We start from the raw sequence: 18,936 nt of genomic DNA, 5'->3' as shown, positions 1-18,936 counted from the left end.
CCTTATGCTACCAAAGAGGTAACAGCAGATGCAACACATACCTTCCCATCTGGTCCACTTGCCATGGAGAAGACGTACTCCAGCAGCAGGACCACTCCAAAGGCCGGGTGATGGACCATCTCTGTCAAGTGTATGCGGCTTCGCAGCACAAGAGCTTGCCCCTCCGAACTGCAAGGAATGAAGTGGGGGGGGGGGAGGCAGAGAGACCCAGATATGATATGCCAACCAGCCACATGCCATCAGGTTTATAGTCCTCACCATTTTTCTTTTGCCATAATTTCTACTTGGAGCGGAACAAAGTACTGCCAGTGTGGGGTGTGCCCACGCCCCTCTATCCAACCCTCAGGACTCTTCCCCAGGCAACAACCCCTCTCTTCAAGCCACATCCCACAGTGGCCCTTCACCCCATCCTCCCCTGGTACTTTTGCCAGAATGTGCCTTTGAAATGTGATTATCTTCTTGCTTGCTTGGATGAAGGAAGGAAAGAGATGTGTGTGTTTGGTTGGTAGGAACTTCTGGCTTTTCCTTGCCTGGAAAGCCGCCTCCTTACCTGGGTCTGACACCAGCTCCTTGTTTCCTCTGTAAGCTGCTGGTCCGTCCTCGAGCCACCTCAGCCTCTGGCACCACCACCACCACCTGTGGTGGCTGCACAAAGCAAAAGCCGTTGTGTACCCCAATGTGCAGCCGCCTCTCCTGCACCGCGAGGGTGTTCCCATCCAGCATCGAGTTGCCCTAGGAAAATCCATAGGTGGCCAGGTCATGTCTCAAGGCACAAGGAACAGCCATTCAACTACCCTGCAAAATGTCACGTAGTCATTCATTCATTCATTTTCCTGTCCTTCACCCTAAGGTGCCAGGGCGTATTACGACATGAAGAAAACAGTACTCAAAACAACTTACAGAAATAAGGCACATCCTGGAAATATACACCCCGAGCCAAGTTAAACAGGTGCATCTTCAGCATTTGCCAGAAGCTGCACAAGGAAGGTGACAGGTGCACTTCTGTGGGGAGGGAGTTCCACAACACAGGGGCTGCCACAGAGAAGGCTCTCTCCCAGCCACACACCTCCGAACCTTTGAGGGAGGACGAACTACAGTGGTACCTCGGTTTACAAACAGTCCCATTTACGAACTATTTGGTTTATGAACTTCGCAAAACCGGAAGCAGTGTTCAGGTTTGCGAACTTTACCTTGGTCTACAAACGGAAGCTGAACGGTGGAAGGGCACCGGTGGCGGGACACCTCATTAGAGAAAGCGTGCCTCAGTTTAAGAACAGTTTTGGTTTAAGAATGGACTTCAGAAATGGATTAAGTTCATAAACCGAGGTACCACTGTACTCAGCACCCAAGAGGGTCTGTAGGGAAGGGGTGGATCTTTCAAATATTTGGGGCCTAGATTGTTTACCGCAATCTTGAATTGGGACCGGAAACAAACAGGCAACCAGTGCAGCTGCTTTAAAACAAAGGTTATATGAGATCTAAACAGAGGCCCAGCCATTAACCTGGCTGCCGCATTTTAGACCAATTGAAGTTTCTTTAAGTCTTTAAGGGCAGCCTCATGTTTCACTACCACCTGGAATGGAAACAATTCCAGGAACATGTTGGAGGTGCTTGACTGAGAGCCAATAGGATGGGCTCTGCGACCCATCTCTCCCACTGTTGTAGTCTGCAGGAATGGCTGATGGCTGAATGATAGCTAAGGGAGAGAAGGCCTGATGTGGCTTGTCTTACAGCAGGGCTGATGGAAAATGAAAATCCAGCTTGCTGTTCCCTTTCCTTATATTAAAATGCACTGGAAACAGACCCAGAGTAAGGGCCCAGCCAACTTATCAAATGCCACGGCATTTTTTAACCCCCGATACCAATGTATTGTGAGGAGGGGGCGGGAAAAGTAATTTTAGGCAGGATGTCCTTAGCTAATAAAAATGAGAGCTGCCCCAGAGTGACTGCTGGATATTAAAGTATTTCATCTTCTCTCTGAAAATCCACTGCGCATCTGACAAATCAACAAGGCACATCCTTGGGGGTCATTACCACTTCCTAAATTGCGAGAGCTGAAAACACAAACATTAAAACTTAGAAGTTGCTCTGGGTATCCATTAATCAAAAGCAGCCTGGCCACCATGTAGCTCATTAGCAGTTGCTTATTCCGGGAGGAGGGGAGGAGAAACAGCAACAGGGAGGCTGAGAAGAGAGCAGTCTCTTAATCAGAAGGAGAACTAAGGCAATAAAAGGACTCTTCCCTCCCCGCAAAAAATGCAGCCTCAAAAGCAATCCATATGCAAAGAAACAAGCAGCTGCATTGTTATTGTCCAGAAAATGGGAAATTCATCCCTCTTTGAAAAAATCCATTGTTTTCCGCTTGGTGGTATTGGAGGAGGCAAGAAATCCAGCTATTGACTTGCAAGGATAATCCAGCTTCCTGAAAATTAGCTTCATTTTGAAAGAACAAAAAATGATGTAGTCCATATGAATGAGACTACCTTCTTAGAACAGTCTTCGCCAACCCGGTCCCATCCAGATGTTTGGACCAGAAACACATGCTGGCTGGGGCTGTTGGGAACTGTAGTCCAAAAACATGTGCACCAGGTTGTTGCAGAGGAGATCCAGAAAACCCTAGTGAAAGCTAGGTAGCTGTCCAGTATCTGAATAAGGTTTTCAGCGGTTCAGGAAGGGCCTCTGTGACCATACATAGCTCCCCCTTGCAAAGACTAGCCGATACAGAATGAATTCTGCGATATAGCAATAGTTGGTAAATAAATTATGCAAAAAAGGAGCTGCTATGCAAAGATGCTTAAGTTGTATAATTGAGACCAATCACAGGACCAGGTTTGTAAGAATTTGGACCACCTGGTCTCATAATTGTAGGGGTTTTGTTGCTGTTCTTTTAGCTTAGACAACACAGGGCCAGTCTACCTGTGCAGCAGGGTGAAGCAACATGTGTGGTCTAGTGGCTAGAGTGTCAGAGTGGGACCAGGCAGACCAGGGTTCAAATCCCTGCTTGGCCATGAAATTCAGAGTCCCTCAGCCCAATGTACCTCACCAGGGTTTGGGTGAGGATAAACTGGGGAGGAAGAGAAACTTTGTTCCATTAGTTCTGAGTAAAACTTAGTTGGCTACAACCATTGGTGTCTGAATGGTGTGGCAAGAGATTTTAAATTCTTCCTCAAAGCAAGGGAGATCAGTACATTGGTGCCACTTCAAAGAAGCAAGAAAGCTGTCTTGGACCGACACTATGACTTATGCGCATTCCTGACAACAGGTTATGTCTGGTCATTGTCTGGAAAATAATGTGCAATGAGATTTGAGACCAAAAGTCTGAAACTAGTTATGCTTCAGAGTGCCCCTGAAGAAGAACAATTCAATCTGAAATGCATTGGGTTGAATAAAGAATACTTCCACTAGACTTCTGAATAAAACACACTCTTGAATCTGTCATTTTCTATTTCTTTCAGTAACTTGTTTTCTCCACTTAAATTTGATTCACCCCATTTCCACATCAGTTTTGTGAGGTTTGGTTTTTTCCAAAGTCCTCGTGAAAATGTGTCAGAATTTTAGTGCACCTATTTCGTAATATCCATTTACTTATTACATTTATATCCCACCCTTTTCCTCCAAGGAGCTTGAAGTGGCGTACATGGTTCTCTGCCTCCCCATTTTATCCTCACAACAACCCTGTGAGGTAGGTTAGGTTGAGAGGCAATGACTGACTCAACATTATCCAGTGAAGCTTCATGGCCAAGTGGGGATTTGAACCCTGGTCTCCAAGGTCCTGGTTCACCACTTGTAACCACTATGTCATACAGGCTCCAATAGGCAAAATTCATTATGCAACTTGGCCTAATATATGTTTTCCCCCAAGCAATTGTTTCCTAATACCATGCGTTATTGTATGATATTTTCACTAATGCTTGTTTTCTTGTATACGTTACTTGGCTGGAAAGCTGCACTGAAAATTCAGAGAAGTGCAAGCTTGGAAGGACAACTGTGTTCTGGTTTACGTATTGTTTCGGGAAGTATGAATTAGAATAAGGGCGTATAAAAATGCAAACCAAACTGAATTTATTCCCCATTCCTACCTGTAGGTCTCAAACCTCTTCTCTCCGCCCCTCCTTGACCTTTACTACATTTCTCGCCTTTCCAAGCCTTGGAGAGTACCTGATCACTCATGAGCAGGTCCAAGAGCTCCTCTTCAAATCTCTCCAACGAAGGGTAGAGGTGGATGGACAGCTTCTCCAAGTACCATGTCACTGTCTTCATGAGTCGTGGCTTCTGGAATAAGTCTCCTGCAAAGAGAGTCACAGGTCATGGCACAACCAAGGTTTCAAGTCGTGACATCACCTCACTTTGTTCATTGTTCATGAATTTATGAGCCCACTTCACAGCTCTTTCTCTTTCTCACAAAGCTGATGTTTTTTCGTCTTGGGCGCACTTTGCCCAAGTAAGGTTTTGCAATTGTTTTTGAAAACAGCATGATTGGTTACGTTGCTGAAATTCACACCAAAAGATTCTTTCAAAAAACAATGCAATCAGAGGCATCAAAATTCCACAAGCAGTTTATGTCATTTTACTACAGACGTTTGATGCAGGTGTTTGTGGAAAGGAGATCAGCAAAGTGAAGCCAATGTAGTGGGGTTTATTATTATTACAAAAATCAAAAATAAAAGTCCAGGACATCATAATTCCACATGCATTTGTGAAATCTCACTCAATGTGTAGTCATCTCAATGAAGATAGGAGGGGACTATCAACGGCTATTAGCCATTATGGCTATGCTCTGGCTCCAGTCGGAGGAAGCAATTCTTCTGAATACCAGTTGCTGGAAACCACAGGAGGAGAAAGGGCTCTTGTGCTCAGGCCCTGGTTGCCTGTTTCCCCACAGACAACTGGTTGGCGCCTGTGAGAACAGGGTCCTGGACTAGATGGGCCATTGGCCTGATTCAGAAGGACTCTTCTTACAGTACATTCTCAGCGGCACTTACGAGAATTTATTTGCAATTCATATATAGGGCAAGCTCTGGAATCCAGGGCCTGAAGTTCCTGGAGAAGTTTGAGCCTCTGTACATACTTTGTACTACCCAACGTCACTTTAATATTCAGAAAGCCTGAATATAAAATGTTCAGCCAGTGGTATGGAAATTAATCCTACAAGTATTATCAGATGTTGAAATTTCAGGCTGCCAGAGCTGATTTTCTTCATTTATAGCGGAAATCTGCAGAAAGCATAGTGATCTTGGAAGCTTGTACTGGAAGTAATTTTTTACTGTACTGTAACTCTTCATCCACTGACAACTTCATTGAATTTAATAGGAGATTCATTAAAAACAAAAGAGAAGGCGGTTTGAGAACATGCGTTAGTAGCAACTGAAACAGTTGGGGCACGGTGTTGAAAAAAATGTACGTCGTGCCCTCTGACTCCCAAGCGGCTAAGGGAAATTCTTGATATTATTGGAAACTGACTGAACTAATAAACTAACATAATAGGGGTTATATTCCATGAGACTTAGGAGAGAAATGAAAGGTGTTTCTTAGTTATTAGAATACATATTGGAACAATTGTCACTGGCAAAACTTATTTTTGTGATTTAATATCCGTTCTACATGTGCTTATTGGAATAAATATATTGTATGCAGCGTCACTGGAATGACATATATTTACAATTTAATACATATTACATAGGTTGGATCTTTTTCTTGCTTTGCTTTAAATTAAAAATCAATATAAAAACGGATTCATGTTTCTGTGCTTGTGTGATTACAGGCTCCCATATATCATTTCTTTCTTTAAAAAAAGAAAAGAAAGAAAGAAACCCGCAAAGTGTCTTGTGGCACAGGCAAGGCAGTTTATTGCGGCATCTGCTTTTGAGGGACAAACTCCACAACAAAGGCTAAGTCTGAAGGCAACTCTGTGGCTGGTGTGAGCTGGATGGGTGTCACTTGAGGACCTCAGGGCTTCAAGCAGGAGTATTTTCTCAGCTCTGCCTGGAGATGCTAGGGATTGAATGTGGAGGCGTCTGAATGCAAAGAGGAAGGTCTTTTTTAGACTACGGCTGGGCCTATTTGACCCCAATATAGTGTTTGTAATGTCATTTTTATGTAAGCATGTTATAAGGTAAAGGTAAAGGGACCCCTGACCATTACGTCCAGTCGTGGACGACTCTGGGGTTGCGGCACTCATCTCGCTTTATTGGCCGAGGGAGCCGGTGTACAGCTTCCGGGTCATGTGGCCAACATGACTAAGCCGCATATGGCGAACCAGAGCAGCGCACGGAAACACCGTTTACCTTCCCGCCGGAGTGGTACCTATTTATCTACTTGCACTTTGACGTGCTTTCAAACTGCTAGGTTGGCAGGAGCAGGGACTGAGCAACGGGAGCTCACCCCGTCACAGGGATTCGAACTGCCAACCTTCTGATCAGCAAGCCCTAGGCTTTGTGGTTTAACCCACAGCACCATCCGAATGTAAACATGTTAGGGGAATAAAAAAAAAAAGAAAAACACAGAAAACAGAGTGTCCACTCATCAGCCCTGTAAACATTCATTTTTACCCATGCTTTTGGCCTGTTAAAGTTGTGGAGGGGACTGTTATTATGTTTATGTTATTATTATGATACCTGCTATTATCTTTTCATTATTGTGCTCCGTAAAATGTGTTCTTCATGTTGTACACCACCCTTGGATCTTTTGATAAAGGGCAGTTTATAAATCGAATTAACAGCAGCAACCAGCAAAGGGGCTTTGCCGACTACCTAGACAATGTCAGCAAGAAGCAGAGCTCTCTGAGGGCCTCTGTGGGAGAAGCAGCATTTATACCAGGCCTCAAAAAGCAATGAACTGCATAAAATCTTATACTAAAAGAGATGGGGGGGACGACAGACTTCTCACCTTTTTCTTAAAAAAAAAAATCCCAACAAGAAGTACAATAAATAAACAAATGTTAAAACTGCTGACGCTATCTGAGCCCTACTACAAAAAAAAGCCTTGGGCGACAAATTGTAGCATTCAATCGTTCAAAGAAAAGCGCATCAGGAAAGAACTGGAACAGATGTTCTCTCCCTTTGGCTCAGCCTTCCCCCCCCCCCCCCGCCCCTTCTCTGGCCGGCCGGGAGAAAGTTGCACTTGAGTTAATTCAAGCATGGGAAGAAAACCAGCAGCAAGGCAGCAACCTCTTCCTGAGCCCCTCTGTAAGGTTCCATGCTGGTCTTTCCAACAGAAAGCCTTGGGGCCCACCATGTCAACACCTGGGGCCCTTCTAAAGGCATCTGCCAGGGAGAGGGAGATGAAATGCAGGCCGGTAGCCGGAAATGCTGTAGTGGTAGTAGGTGGAAGGGCATTAGTTCAGATGGCTTTGAAGACAGAACTGGGCAGATTCATGAAGGATGCTTCTAGCCTGGGTTTGGAGGCAAGAGCCACCCGAATGGTGCACCCTGCTCCAGGGTGAAAAGGTAAGGAGCCAGCACTAAGACTCAAAGGTATCTCCAGCAAAGAGCAGCCTCCAGACAGCAACAGAGGCTTCTCACAGCGCACAGCTAAACTATGGAACTCACTCCCACAGGAGGCAGTGACAGCCACCAACCTGGATGGCTTTAGAAGAGGATTACACAAATTCATGGAGGGGAAGGCTGTTAATGGCTTCAAGCCGCAATGGCTATGCTCTACCTCCACAGTCGGAGGTGGTAAATGCTTCTGAATACCAGTTGCTGGAAGCTGCAGGAGGGGAGAAATGCTCTTGCGCTCAAATTATGCTTGGTTTCCCACAGGCATCTGATTGGCCACTGTGAGAAAAGGAGGCTGGAGTAGATAGACCGTTGGCCTGATCCAGTAGCTTTTCTTAGGTGGCAAATGCATTTTGGAAATGCAAGAAGGCAACAGAGATGAGTAGGCATATTTTCTGAGCCCCTCAAATTATGAAAACCTTTAATAAAAATTATAAATATATTGCTAGGATAAAAGTACCAGATTTCATAGAGGTGGGTTGGACGATCTTGGCTAATTATTTGAGTTAACCGGAGGGGGGTGCTGGAGAGCTTAGCCACCGCAAATCTACAGCAGAGCCAGTTAAAGGGGGGGGGGGAATAGACTAAGATAGCCTGATCCTCTCCCAGCCTGTGCTGCGCCAACGGCTTTGCAGAGCACCAGAGAGTCACCTTTCACCTGCACGACCCATCTATCTCCATTACGCTAATGGAGGCTGGAGAGGTGTGATTCCAACCCTCTGCACAGCCAAGAGTGACTTTGCATGAAGTGACAAGGTTGCTAAGCTCGTCGCCGGGAAAAGCTCACGGCCAAACAGCAGCCAAGTGGGAGATTGATGAGCCTGTCGGCGGGGATGACGGATCAAGTTCCTTGAATCCCCAGGATACAGCTGCAGAAGAAAAGATCTTTAGGGCATGGCAGGAGAAGAAGGACCCACTTGGAAAGTCATCTGCATTAATGCAATGTCAGCTGGATTCTGTGGACAAGGAAGTGTCCAGAGGAGAGTTGGAGATTCTTAACATTTCCTTGCTGTGGGAATATTCCTGAAATAACAGCAGGCTGACTTCAGGGGCGAGCATTGTCCACGCATGACTCATATCTTTTCAGAGCATTTGAAGCACCACAAACTAATTTTAATACAGTGTTAAGAGACACAGCATTAAAAAGAGCATAGGAGAAAGACTACCTGTATTATTGTCCTGATATTACAGGAGTAGGGACCGAGGCTGTTCTCATGGCTGAACCCAGAACGTTCTGACTCAAGAGTGCCTTCTCAGTTCAATTGACAGATAGCCCTTACAGCAAGAGTAGGCAACAGGGTGACGGTCCTGATGCTGTGGACTAAAACTCCCATTATCCCTGACCACTGACCACTCTGGCTGGGGCTGATGGGAGTTGGGAGTCCAAAAACATAGAGGCTCACAGGTTCCCCATCCCTGAATGAGACTGCTACTTGCATTTAATGTCACTAGCTACCTCCATCACTCACCTGTACTGAACATAACGTAATAATAGCCTAGATACCTCCATCATCTCCTCCTCCTTTTAATGAAGGGATGAGCAACCTGCTGACCTCCAGATCTACAACTCCCATTATCACTGACCACTCTGGCTGGGGCTGATGGGAGCTGGATTCTAGCAACACCTGGACAGGGTCAGCCCTGCCTTGCGCTACTCCAGTGACATGAAAGCTGTGAAGAGGCACATTGTCCCCTTGACTTGCTCCTCTCCCAGAATGGTTGCTGGGGCGAGGCAGCTCACCTTCAGAATCCTTGAGCTATTGCCAAGTGTTGTTTCCTCCTACTTACCTGCGGTGTGCCTGAAATCTACATGCCCGGAAAGGAAGAAAGTGGTAAGGGAAACCATCCCGTAACGCTTTTCTCCCCAAGAGGCAGCTGATTAGAGATTCTTCTTGTCCTCCCCAAGATACACAACTGTGCATTACTGAGCCTGCACTGTATAGTTAGGAGGCACAGCCCCGGCGACACAGAAAGCACCCGGCAATAGAATGAAATAATACATCTCTGGCTGGCGGAGCAGTTTAAGAGCCGCAGGAAGTGCTTGGAACGGAGAGTTTCTGACAAATTAGCTTTGCTAACACTAGAATCTGCCTTAATTCAATTTTGGGAGCCAAATATACCTCCTCAATTTCATAGAGGCTGTTATCCAAAGCTTCAGTGTATCAAATTACAGGGTACATTTGGCTGGAAGTGCCCATTTGCAGCCAATTTCAGGCCCTCGGCTCTGTCTTGTCCAGTAACCAAGTAGTATTTACTGTGGGGCCGTCTTGGTTAAGGAGAACAAACAAGAACAGAAGGGCTGGAGTGCTAACTTTGGAGGACACAGATCTTTGTCAAAGTAACACAGCCAGCAAGGGCCATTTTCATGCCCAGAACTTAAAAAGATGAATCATTCATTAGGCTCTAGTGTGTGTGCGCCTGGCTGTGCGTGTGTGCCTGTGATTTTTTCCTGTCTGTCTAACTATGTGTGCTCTGATTGTGTGTGAGGACCTGGTCACTTTTATTAGGATCATTGTAGAGTTGGAAGGGACCCCCAAGGGTCATCTGGTCCAACCCCCTGCAGTGCAGGAATCACAACTAAAGAATCATTGGCAGATGGCCCCCTACCTCTGCATAAAAACCTCCAATGAAGGAGAGTCTACTACCTTCCACTGTCAAACAGCTCTTCCCATCAGAAAGTTCTTCCTAATGTTTAGTTTGAATCTTCTTTCTTTTCTTTTAAATCCATTGGTTCAGGTTCTACCCTCTGGAGGAGCAGAAAACAAGCTTGCTCAATCTTAAATGTGGCAGTCTGTCAGACATTTGAAGTTGGTTTTCATATCACCTCTCAAAGTGCTGGGTTTGACCTTTAAAGCCTTACGTAGCTAAGGAACGCAACACCTCAGGGTCCGCTTCTCTCCACATGAACTGACCCAGACCCTTCAACTGTTATCTGAGACCCTTCTTCGTGTGGATCCTCCTTGGCAGTCCTGGAGAGTAGCCGTATGAGAACATGGCCTTTTCAGTGGTGGCTCCCCACTTGTGGAACATTCTGGCACCATCATTACACAAACATTTCTTTTGTATCAGGCCTTGGGCCTCCTTGAGTGGGTGAGGTGTTTTAATCCTGCCTTTTAAAAATAGGTTTGTCTTTTCGTTTGTTTTTGTTTTTTCCTTTTAATGCATGTGCTTGTTTATATATTGTAAGTCGTTTTGAGTCACCTTGGTAAGAAAAAGCGACCAATAAATTTAATAAAGAAATATAAATAAATAAATATTAAAAGAAGTTTCAAATGACTTAGAACTGCAGAAATAAGGTGGGTCCTAAAAAAATATGTATCTCAAGTGCAGAAAAGCCAGGGTAAAGCAGTGCATCTTCAACATTTGCCAAAAGGTATATAATGAAGCCCACAAAATAGGGCATGGGTAGGCAAACTAAGGCCTGGGGGCCAGATCCAGCCCAATTGCCTTCTAAATCTGACCTGCGGACAGTCCAGGACTCAGCGTGCTTTTTCATGAGTAGAATGTGTCCTTTTATTTAAAATGAATCTCTGGGTTATTTGTGGGGCCTGCCTGGTGTTTTTACATGAGTAGAGTGTGTGCTTTTATTTAAAATGCATCTCTGGGTTATTTGAGGGGTATAGGAATTTGTTATTTTTTTAAAAAAAATCAAAATATAATCCTGCCCCCCACCCTCAAGGTCTGATGGACAGTGGACCAAGCCCCCTGATGAAAAAGTTTGCTGACCCCTAACATAGGGTCTGCCACAGAGAATTTTGAAATGCCCACTTTTAAACTCTCAACAGCTTTCCAAGGAACCAATGAAATTTCTGGGCCCCCTACCTAAAAAGTTCCCCATTCCCGAGTTTCAACTTTTGGATGAAGATGGAGTCAAAGGGGTGCTCAGCACAATCCAAAAATGTGCATGGAGGGAGAGCTTTGAAATTTGACACCCCACCTCCCTTTCTTCTGAAATCCCAGACTGAAATCCAATTAAAGTGAAAGGGCTTTTATTTCTGGGCCTCTGTGGCTCAAACGAGGGATCTCATGACCTGGGGCTAGAATCAAGTCTAATGAGCTCCCACAGGCTGCATGTTCAGGCCTTCAGGTACAAAGACCAAGGGAAAACATTGCCCCCCACAACTGACAGGTCACATGAAGCCTCTAGTAGACTAGCCTGGCCTGGTACAAGTACCGCGAAACCTGTCCTTCTGCCCTTGTCTGATTAAACAAGTTGGGATCTTTCACCTCCTCCATTTCAAGGTTCTAGTGTTTCCAGTCTAAACTCCCAACACTAGCCACTGGTCTCGGAGAACCTGTTTGGTTGCAAGTCGCTTTAACCAACCAACCAACAAAAAACATGACTAGGTCTAGTTGCAGGGCATGACTCCACCTCCCCTACCATTTCCCACTCAGGATGTCTGCAATATACAGGACCTTCCTATACACAGGTCACTTGGTTAGCTGTCCATGATAATGGTATGCTCTGTAAACAATGCAGAGCACAGCCAACAATCAGGAAATCCTGCTGTACGAGTACAGCTGATGAATGTTAATTTGGGTGCTCTGGGAATGGCCATGTGACAGAGTGCAGCCTGGCTCGTTTGCGGATAAAGAGAGAGTTTGCATATAGGTACACACAAACCCTAGAAACCTGCTTCCTTCTCCTCTCCATCCCTTTGGATCCTCACCTTTAACCATTTCCCAATTCCCAAACAGTCGCGTAAATGTGCAACCGGACAGGATATATGTCTGTTTGCCCACCTACATTCCTGACCTACTGCTTTGGCTAAGCATAGAAGTCATTGCCACTTTTAATGAGTGGGAGGTTCATTGATTGCTAGGCATGCAAATAGGTAGGGATTGTTATAACCATTGCCGATGCCACAAAGGAACAGAAGGCTCCAGTCAAGAACAAGAAAGCAGGGAACTTCCCCTTCACATTCTTTTGGGGAATGCACATTTAGGGAGCTCTGTCCTAAGCTGAAAGTTACCTGAGTTCTGAGCACAGTCTGTTAAGTTTCCCCTATACTGCAAAACAAGACTAAAGCCCCAACAGGTGGACACTTGTGGTAAAGCCAATCAGAAAAGAAATCCTTCAACTGTTTCTGGAAACTGCAGATAGTGGGTGCCTGTCACATCTCGACAGGGATGCTATTCCACAGGACACTGGCAGCCTCACTAAAAGTCCTGCTCTCAATCACTGCAGAGGCTTTCATGTTAGCGCCAGCACCTTAGCCACCACAAATCCTGCAAGTAGGGTGCTATATGCTGGCAGTAGTTTGCCTACTCAAGCAACCTAAGTATCTGTGTTCTGCAGCAGCTGCAGCCTCTGGACTAACATAAAGAGTAGCCCCACACAGACTGTGATTTATTGAAGTGATTTATCAGCAAGTTTTCCAGTCCTCACACATTTTCGGACTTGAGGAATTCGGCAGGTCAAATCCAGGAAAGTATACAATTTTAGCATGGTCAAGAAGACGGCCAAAAGGATGAGCAGTCACAGTGCCAAAACCCTGAACTGCTGCTGCCCGCCAGTGTTGACAGTACAGAGCAAGATGGACCAATGGTCTGGCTTAGTATAATGCAGCTTCCATCCTATGCTCCTAGTCTTTCACACCGCAAAAAGAAAAAGTGTGTCTTTCACAATACCTTCATGTGCTGCTAGCATGCCAGGGATTCTCTGCAAGCTGGACACAGGGGTGTTCTCTGGCAGGAGGTGATAGACAGTCTCCAGGGGTGGGTGGGGCTGCAAGCTGCATTGAAGATGACAGCTGTCAATCGCCATCAGGTTCTTGTTCACTAAATAAAGGAGAATAGGAAACTTTTTTTCTTAATTCAGTGAGACCGAGAAGGGCCCTGCCTTGCCCAAGAAAATAAGCCACACTGAAAAGGAAGACAGCAGGACTCCTATGGATTGTTTTCAACTAAGTTTATTCAGAATAAACCCACTGAAATTAATGAAATGAAATAGTCAAGGCCATTAATACTGAAGGGTGTGCTCAAAGTACAATTGGGGGCATCTCTGGATCTTTAGCCTGTTTGTGTGTGTTGTATATGTGTGTAAGGGTATGTGTAGGGGGGATTTTTAAGAGATGCTTCTTTGCTCACCCCCGCTTGACAAGCCACACCCAAAATTCTTTCTTTTGCACTGTTCTAAAGGGAGCTGGAACTCAATCAGAAGCACAGGCTTAGCAGACAATGGTTTTGTCCCCACAAAGTGCTACGTCATGGTTTGTTTTAACCATAGTTTGTCCAACATCTCACTGATGAACAAACAACCCACATCTTCACTCTCCATATTATGTTGTTTTCCTGCTGCACTTCCCTCTCATGGCTCTGTAAGCCAGAAAGAACCTGGGCTGGGGCAGGCAAACAAAGCTTGGTTAAGCAAGGCTGTTTGTTTTGGATGTTACACTAAACCACACTTAAAACACGCTGTGGTCTGCAGTTCTCGTGTGTTTATCGAGGATGCTTTACGTGACCATAGGTTTGTTTGTTGTTGTCTTGTTAGTGGTCTGCAATTCAGCAAACCATGGATTCACACTGTGGTTTGTTCCCAGAAAGCAATGCAAGGTTAGTCTGCTTGGCTGGGTTCAGACATTCAAACAAACCATGGTTCAGCTTGGGCTAAATAAACCGTGGATTAGTGTTAGGCACAAAGCAGGCCACCGTATTGCTCATGTTCTCCTTTTACCTTGCCTTCCCATCAGCATGGCCAACCTTGCCTCACTCCAAGGTTGTTCTTGCTCTGTGGCAGGAGCCAGATCTGCAGCAGGAAAACCAATTGCAGCATATCTAAATAGCTCATCCCATCCCATTTGCTGCTATGTATCAACTGGGCACTGTCCTCAAACAGGGTTTCAATCTGCATAAAATATTCAGCATGAGACTGTGTCCTCCTGCAAAACTGCCGCCAACAAAGACCTTTGTCCCTCCCAAATGGAGTTGGCTCATGTCTGGGCTGCACAGAGCGAGTGTCCAGAAACAGCTGGGCTGTTGTATAAGGTTGACATGGTTGCTGCAGCACCAGAGCAGACAATTAGGGTTGGATAAGGGAGGAATCGGTCAGCAGGTAAGATGGAAAACAAACAGTAAATTAAATCTGACAGCTCCCTGGAAGCAGCCTGTCTAAAGGCAGTTTGGATCGGCATTTCCAGACTTCTGAACCACACTCTTTATCTGATTTAAAATCAGAGGCATGTTTCTTGTTACTTCCCAAGAGGTTTAGTTTTAGAGTGTGTTAAGGGCTAGCTGGTCGTAAACAAGACCGTGCCCTGGGTTTGTGCATGATTTGCTTGCTTGAGTGTGTCACGTATTTAGAATAACACAATCCCAGAGCAGTGCTTCAAGCTGAGATGCAACAGGCAGATAGATGTCTCTGAGAGTGGGCAAAGAGTGCATCTGTGTCAGAAGTGACCGTATGCTCCAGTCACACTCAGTGCAAAGAAGAGACAGAATGACCAGTCATGGAAGGGCTGATTGGAAGGAGGCAAGGCAGACTGCTGAAGTATACAGAGACACAGCATGCAGACTCTTTTGTGGATGGGTACTTTGGGCTCATTCATCCCCTCCCCTCATGGTCATATTCTGCTTTCCCTCAAAATTTTATGGATCCGCCTTAATACATATGCAAAGAATACACTGTCTAGCATGTGAAAATGGTAATATGCCTCATGACTTACTCTCTATTGGCTCTTGGAGAAGTGGGTGCAAGAGGGCTCGTGGGGTCCCATGATACAAACTGAGCCTAGGGAGAAAAAGGAGACAGAACATGATACAGAGGGTTGGTGTCATCTTTTGTCCCAGTGCAGAGTATAGTGGTACCTCGGGTTACAGATGCTTCAGGTTACAGATACTTCAGGTTACAGACTCCACTAACCCAGAAAAGGTACCTCAGGTTAAGAACTTTGCTTCAGGATGAGAACAGAAATCACGCAGCGGCAGCGGGAGGCCCCATTAGCTAAAGTGGTGCTTCAGGTTAAGAACAGTTACAGGTTCAGAACGGACGTTCCGGAATCAATTAAGTTCTTAACCCGAGGTACCACTGTAGTAAATAAAAACCAGAATCCCTCTTTAACCTTCAGTCCTCCAAATGTTGTTGGGACTTCAATTCCCATCATCCCTGACCATTGGCCACACTGGTCGGTTGTTACCCCAACTATGTCTACACAAACACAGCTCTAGGCTTAAAAACCAGCTAATCTTTACTGTGTGAACAGCCCTAAAGACACAGAAATCTGCCTCTGCTATTACAAAAGTTTATCCATTTACCCTTTGTCCTTCAAGTTCAGGTTTGCTGGCTCAGATCTGCTGTTAAACAAATGTACGATCCCAAAACCACACGACATCTCCTGCGGGGTCCCGTCCCGCCTCCTGGCTGTTGCTACGACCTCCACCACCAAAACGATGCTGGGATAATCCAAAGATGTGTGGAAATAAACAGTCTGGAAGGGGAGGGCAAGAGGGGAGAGGAGATGAGTTGGGTTATCATAGCAGATTACAGCTAACTAAAGCCGATTCCAAACTGCGGTCCCTTGCTGCCTGTATATCTGGAACTTCTTCCAAGGACACAAATATGGTACATAAGAACAGAAGAAGAGCAGACTGGATCAAGCCTTTCCCCTCCTAGTCTCCCACCCTGGGAGGTCTTGATTTCCCCACCTCTCACTCAGGTTTCATACACCAACTTTCATGTGGGTGCAGCCCTTGGCCCTCAGTGGCAGCCCAGAGTGGGTGCCCACAGCACTGGGTCCATATCAGTCATGGCATTAGCCGTAGCCAAGGGTGGGAGGAGTGAAAATGAACACCCAACAACCCCTGGCAGGGCCAGCCCAAGCCATTTTGCCACTTACGGCGAAACAGAAAAGGGCAGGGGAGGCCCCCCCCCATCACTGCCTCCTCCTCTGAGGTGACTAGAAGCCACAGCATGCTGAAGGGGGTGGGGCTGGGGGGGAAAAGAATCTAGAGAGCAGCAAGTGGCATTAGCCGCCATGGGCAGCAAGCACAGGAGGCAGTGAGCAGTATGCTCCTGGGGGAGGCTGGATCTGCTGCCCCTCCCAGTCATCCCCAGCCTGCCACCCAAGGCAACTGCCTCACCAAGGCTAATGGGTTGGCCAGCCATGACCCCCGTCAAAAGGGAATCAATCCATTTTATTGCATATAGCCAAAGGCCTTTACAATAGACGACAAAGAATAAAAGGAAATTTAATCTAAAATCATACAACGTAATCTCGTAGTAAAAGGTAAAGGGACCCCTGACCATTAGGCCCAGTCATGACTGACTCTGGGGTTGCGGCGCTCATCTCGCTTTATTGGCCAAGGGAGCTGACGTACAGCTTCCGGGTCATGTGGCCAGCATGACTAAGCCGCTTCTGGCAAACCAGAGCATCACACAGAAACGCTGTTTACCTTCCCGCCGGAGCAGTACCTATTTATCTACCTGCACTTTGACGTGCTTTTGAACTGCTAGGTTGGCAGGAGCAGGGACCGAGCAACGGGAGCCCACCCCGTGATGGGGATTCGAACCGCCGACCTTCTGATCGGAAAGTCCTAGGCTCTGTGGTTTAACCCACAGAGCCACCCACGTCAGTTTACAACATAACAAGAAATTTACAACATTAAGACTTAAGACTGGAGTACATTCACATAGTTGGAACAGAGCTTCTTGGCTGCCAGCGCAAATGTGGCTACCTGGTGGATAATGTACCGATGTTTATCTGTTCAGCTGTCACTTCCTGTATGGATCAACCTGGAAGCCAATTGGCGATATAAATTTTCCTCTGGGCGTTGTATACAGGGGGCAAATCAGCAGGTAGTGTGTGATGTCCTCTACCTGATTGCATCCATGTATAAATTTGTGATCCATATGGGGAATTCCCGAGGGCATCTGTTGGAATCTTAGTTCTACAAAGGCCCTGTGATCTTGGCACATTTGCACAATCTAAAGATTCCAAAAAGCAGCAGCGCTTACTAAGGGTATGATCCTCGAAGGCATTTAGCCTGTGCCAGTTCCCGTCAAAGGGAATCACTTCTGGACCACTCCCAAACCTTGTCCAGTAGCCTCTCCTTAGACCAGCATGACTTGGAAAGTCTGGGTGCAATCCCTGGCAAGCGTGTGATTGAAGAGCAGGTTAATCCTTCTATTAGAGAGTCATTATCCAAGTGTCACAGGCAAAACATTTGCTGTAATCACAGACTGTCAGGGAAGGATAACGGAGGGAGGCATTAAAGCATCAGTCCGCAGAAATAAATCGTTATTCTATTATCTTTTATTGCAAAATGATGGAAAAAATTGTCAGCAACCGTTGACAAGCGGACCGGCAAGGCAGAGTTATGGGCAGGTTCCTGAAGAATTGGGTACCTCTCTCAAAGTGGGTATCCGTTGCGTCGCTAAGCCTATTGCTGTCTCCAGAAGTGCCAATATTGGTTTTCCTAGTCTTATGCCTCCTTTCCTGAATGGGGCTACCACAATGGCTGGTCAAAGCCACCAGGGTTACACCGGGGTGAAGATTTGGGAGAGAAATTGGCAGAGCTCCCTCCCAAAGGAGAATGCAATACAGGCTACGTTAAATGTATTTTTGCATTTGACGTTAACTGGGTGGTTGAAGAAGAAAGGGCCACTGTTCCTCACCCACTTCCATGGCTTCAGCCAAAATCAGGCCTGCCTTCCTTCCACAAATTGCAGTCTCAAGGTGGGGCATCTTCATGAGGGCCATGACTGGGAAGAGATAAAAAGCCCTGCCCATGTGGCATTGTACTTATAGGGATTGGGAGCTTTGTAGTGGTGTCCCCTCACTGGAGTAGGTCAGAGTAGGACAAGGAAGGGCACACATACTGGTCTCTGTGGGCATCACAATTCTCTTGGATGGCTTTAAAAGAGGATTGCACAAATTCATGGAGATAGGAGTATCAATGGCTACTGGCCATGATGATGATGATGATGATGATGATGATGATGATTTATTTATACCCCGCCCATCTGGCTGGGTTTCCCCAGCCACTCTGGGCGGCTTCCAACAAAACACTAAAATACAATAACCTATTAAACATTAAAAGCTTCCCTAAACAGGGCTGCCTTCAGATGTCTTCTAAAAGTTTGGTAGTTATTTTTCTCTTTGACATCTGGTGGGAGGGCGTTCCACAGGGCGGGTGCCACTACCGAGAAGGCCCTCTTCCTGGTTCTCTGTAACTTGGCTTCTCACAGCGAGGGAACCGCCAGAAGGCTATGCTCTGCCTTCACAGTTGGAGGAAGTAATGTTTCTGAATACCAGCTGCTGGAAATCACAGAAGGGGAGAGGGTTATTGTACTTGGATCCCACTTGAGGGTCTTCCACAGGCCTCATAGAAATGAGCCTTCTTTGGCTCGGACTTTGTATAGCCTGGGAACAACATGTGAGTTCTTTAAAACCTTGCATCCACCAGGATCCACAGCACAGAACGCACAATTAAATCCAAATAA

General features: G+C 46.1%; 1 protein-coding gene across 2 annotated transcripts in view; it reads right to left on the bottom strand.

The window, feature by feature from the left end:
- NPHP4 (nephrocystin 4) overlaps window positions 1-18,936 on the bottom strand; it is a gene marked incomplete at its 5' end in the record, with an annotated part of 89,679 nt that overhangs the window by 58,701 nt on the left and 12,042 nt on the right. For both annotated transcript variants that reach the window (XR_014567415.1, XM_083752428.1), the window contains 6 exons: window positions 42-168; window positions 551-732; window positions 4,159-4,286; window positions 13,128-13,277; window positions 15,161-15,225; window positions 15,750-15,922. Coding sequence is in view for 1 of the 2 variants with exons in the window: in XM_083752428.1 (XP_083608554.1) it covers window positions 42-168; window positions 551-732; window positions 4,159-4,286; window positions 13,128-13,277; window positions 15,161-15,225; window positions 15,750-15,922 (825 nt within the window). The remainder of the gene's footprint in view (window positions 1-41; window positions 169-550; window positions 733-4,158; window positions 4,287-13,127; window positions 13,278-15,160; window positions 15,226-15,749; window positions 15,923-18,936) is intronic.

This window comes from Podarcis gaigeae (genome assembly GCF_964106915.1).
Source record: "Podarcis gaigeae genome assembly, chromosome: 8".
Classification (NCBI taxonomy): Eukaryota; Metazoa; Chordata; class Lepidosauria; order Squamata; family Lacertidae; genus Podarcis; species Podarcis gaigeae.
Note: the sequence above shows the minus strand (reverse complement) of the source record. Positions and strands in the feature narration are given on the sequence as shown.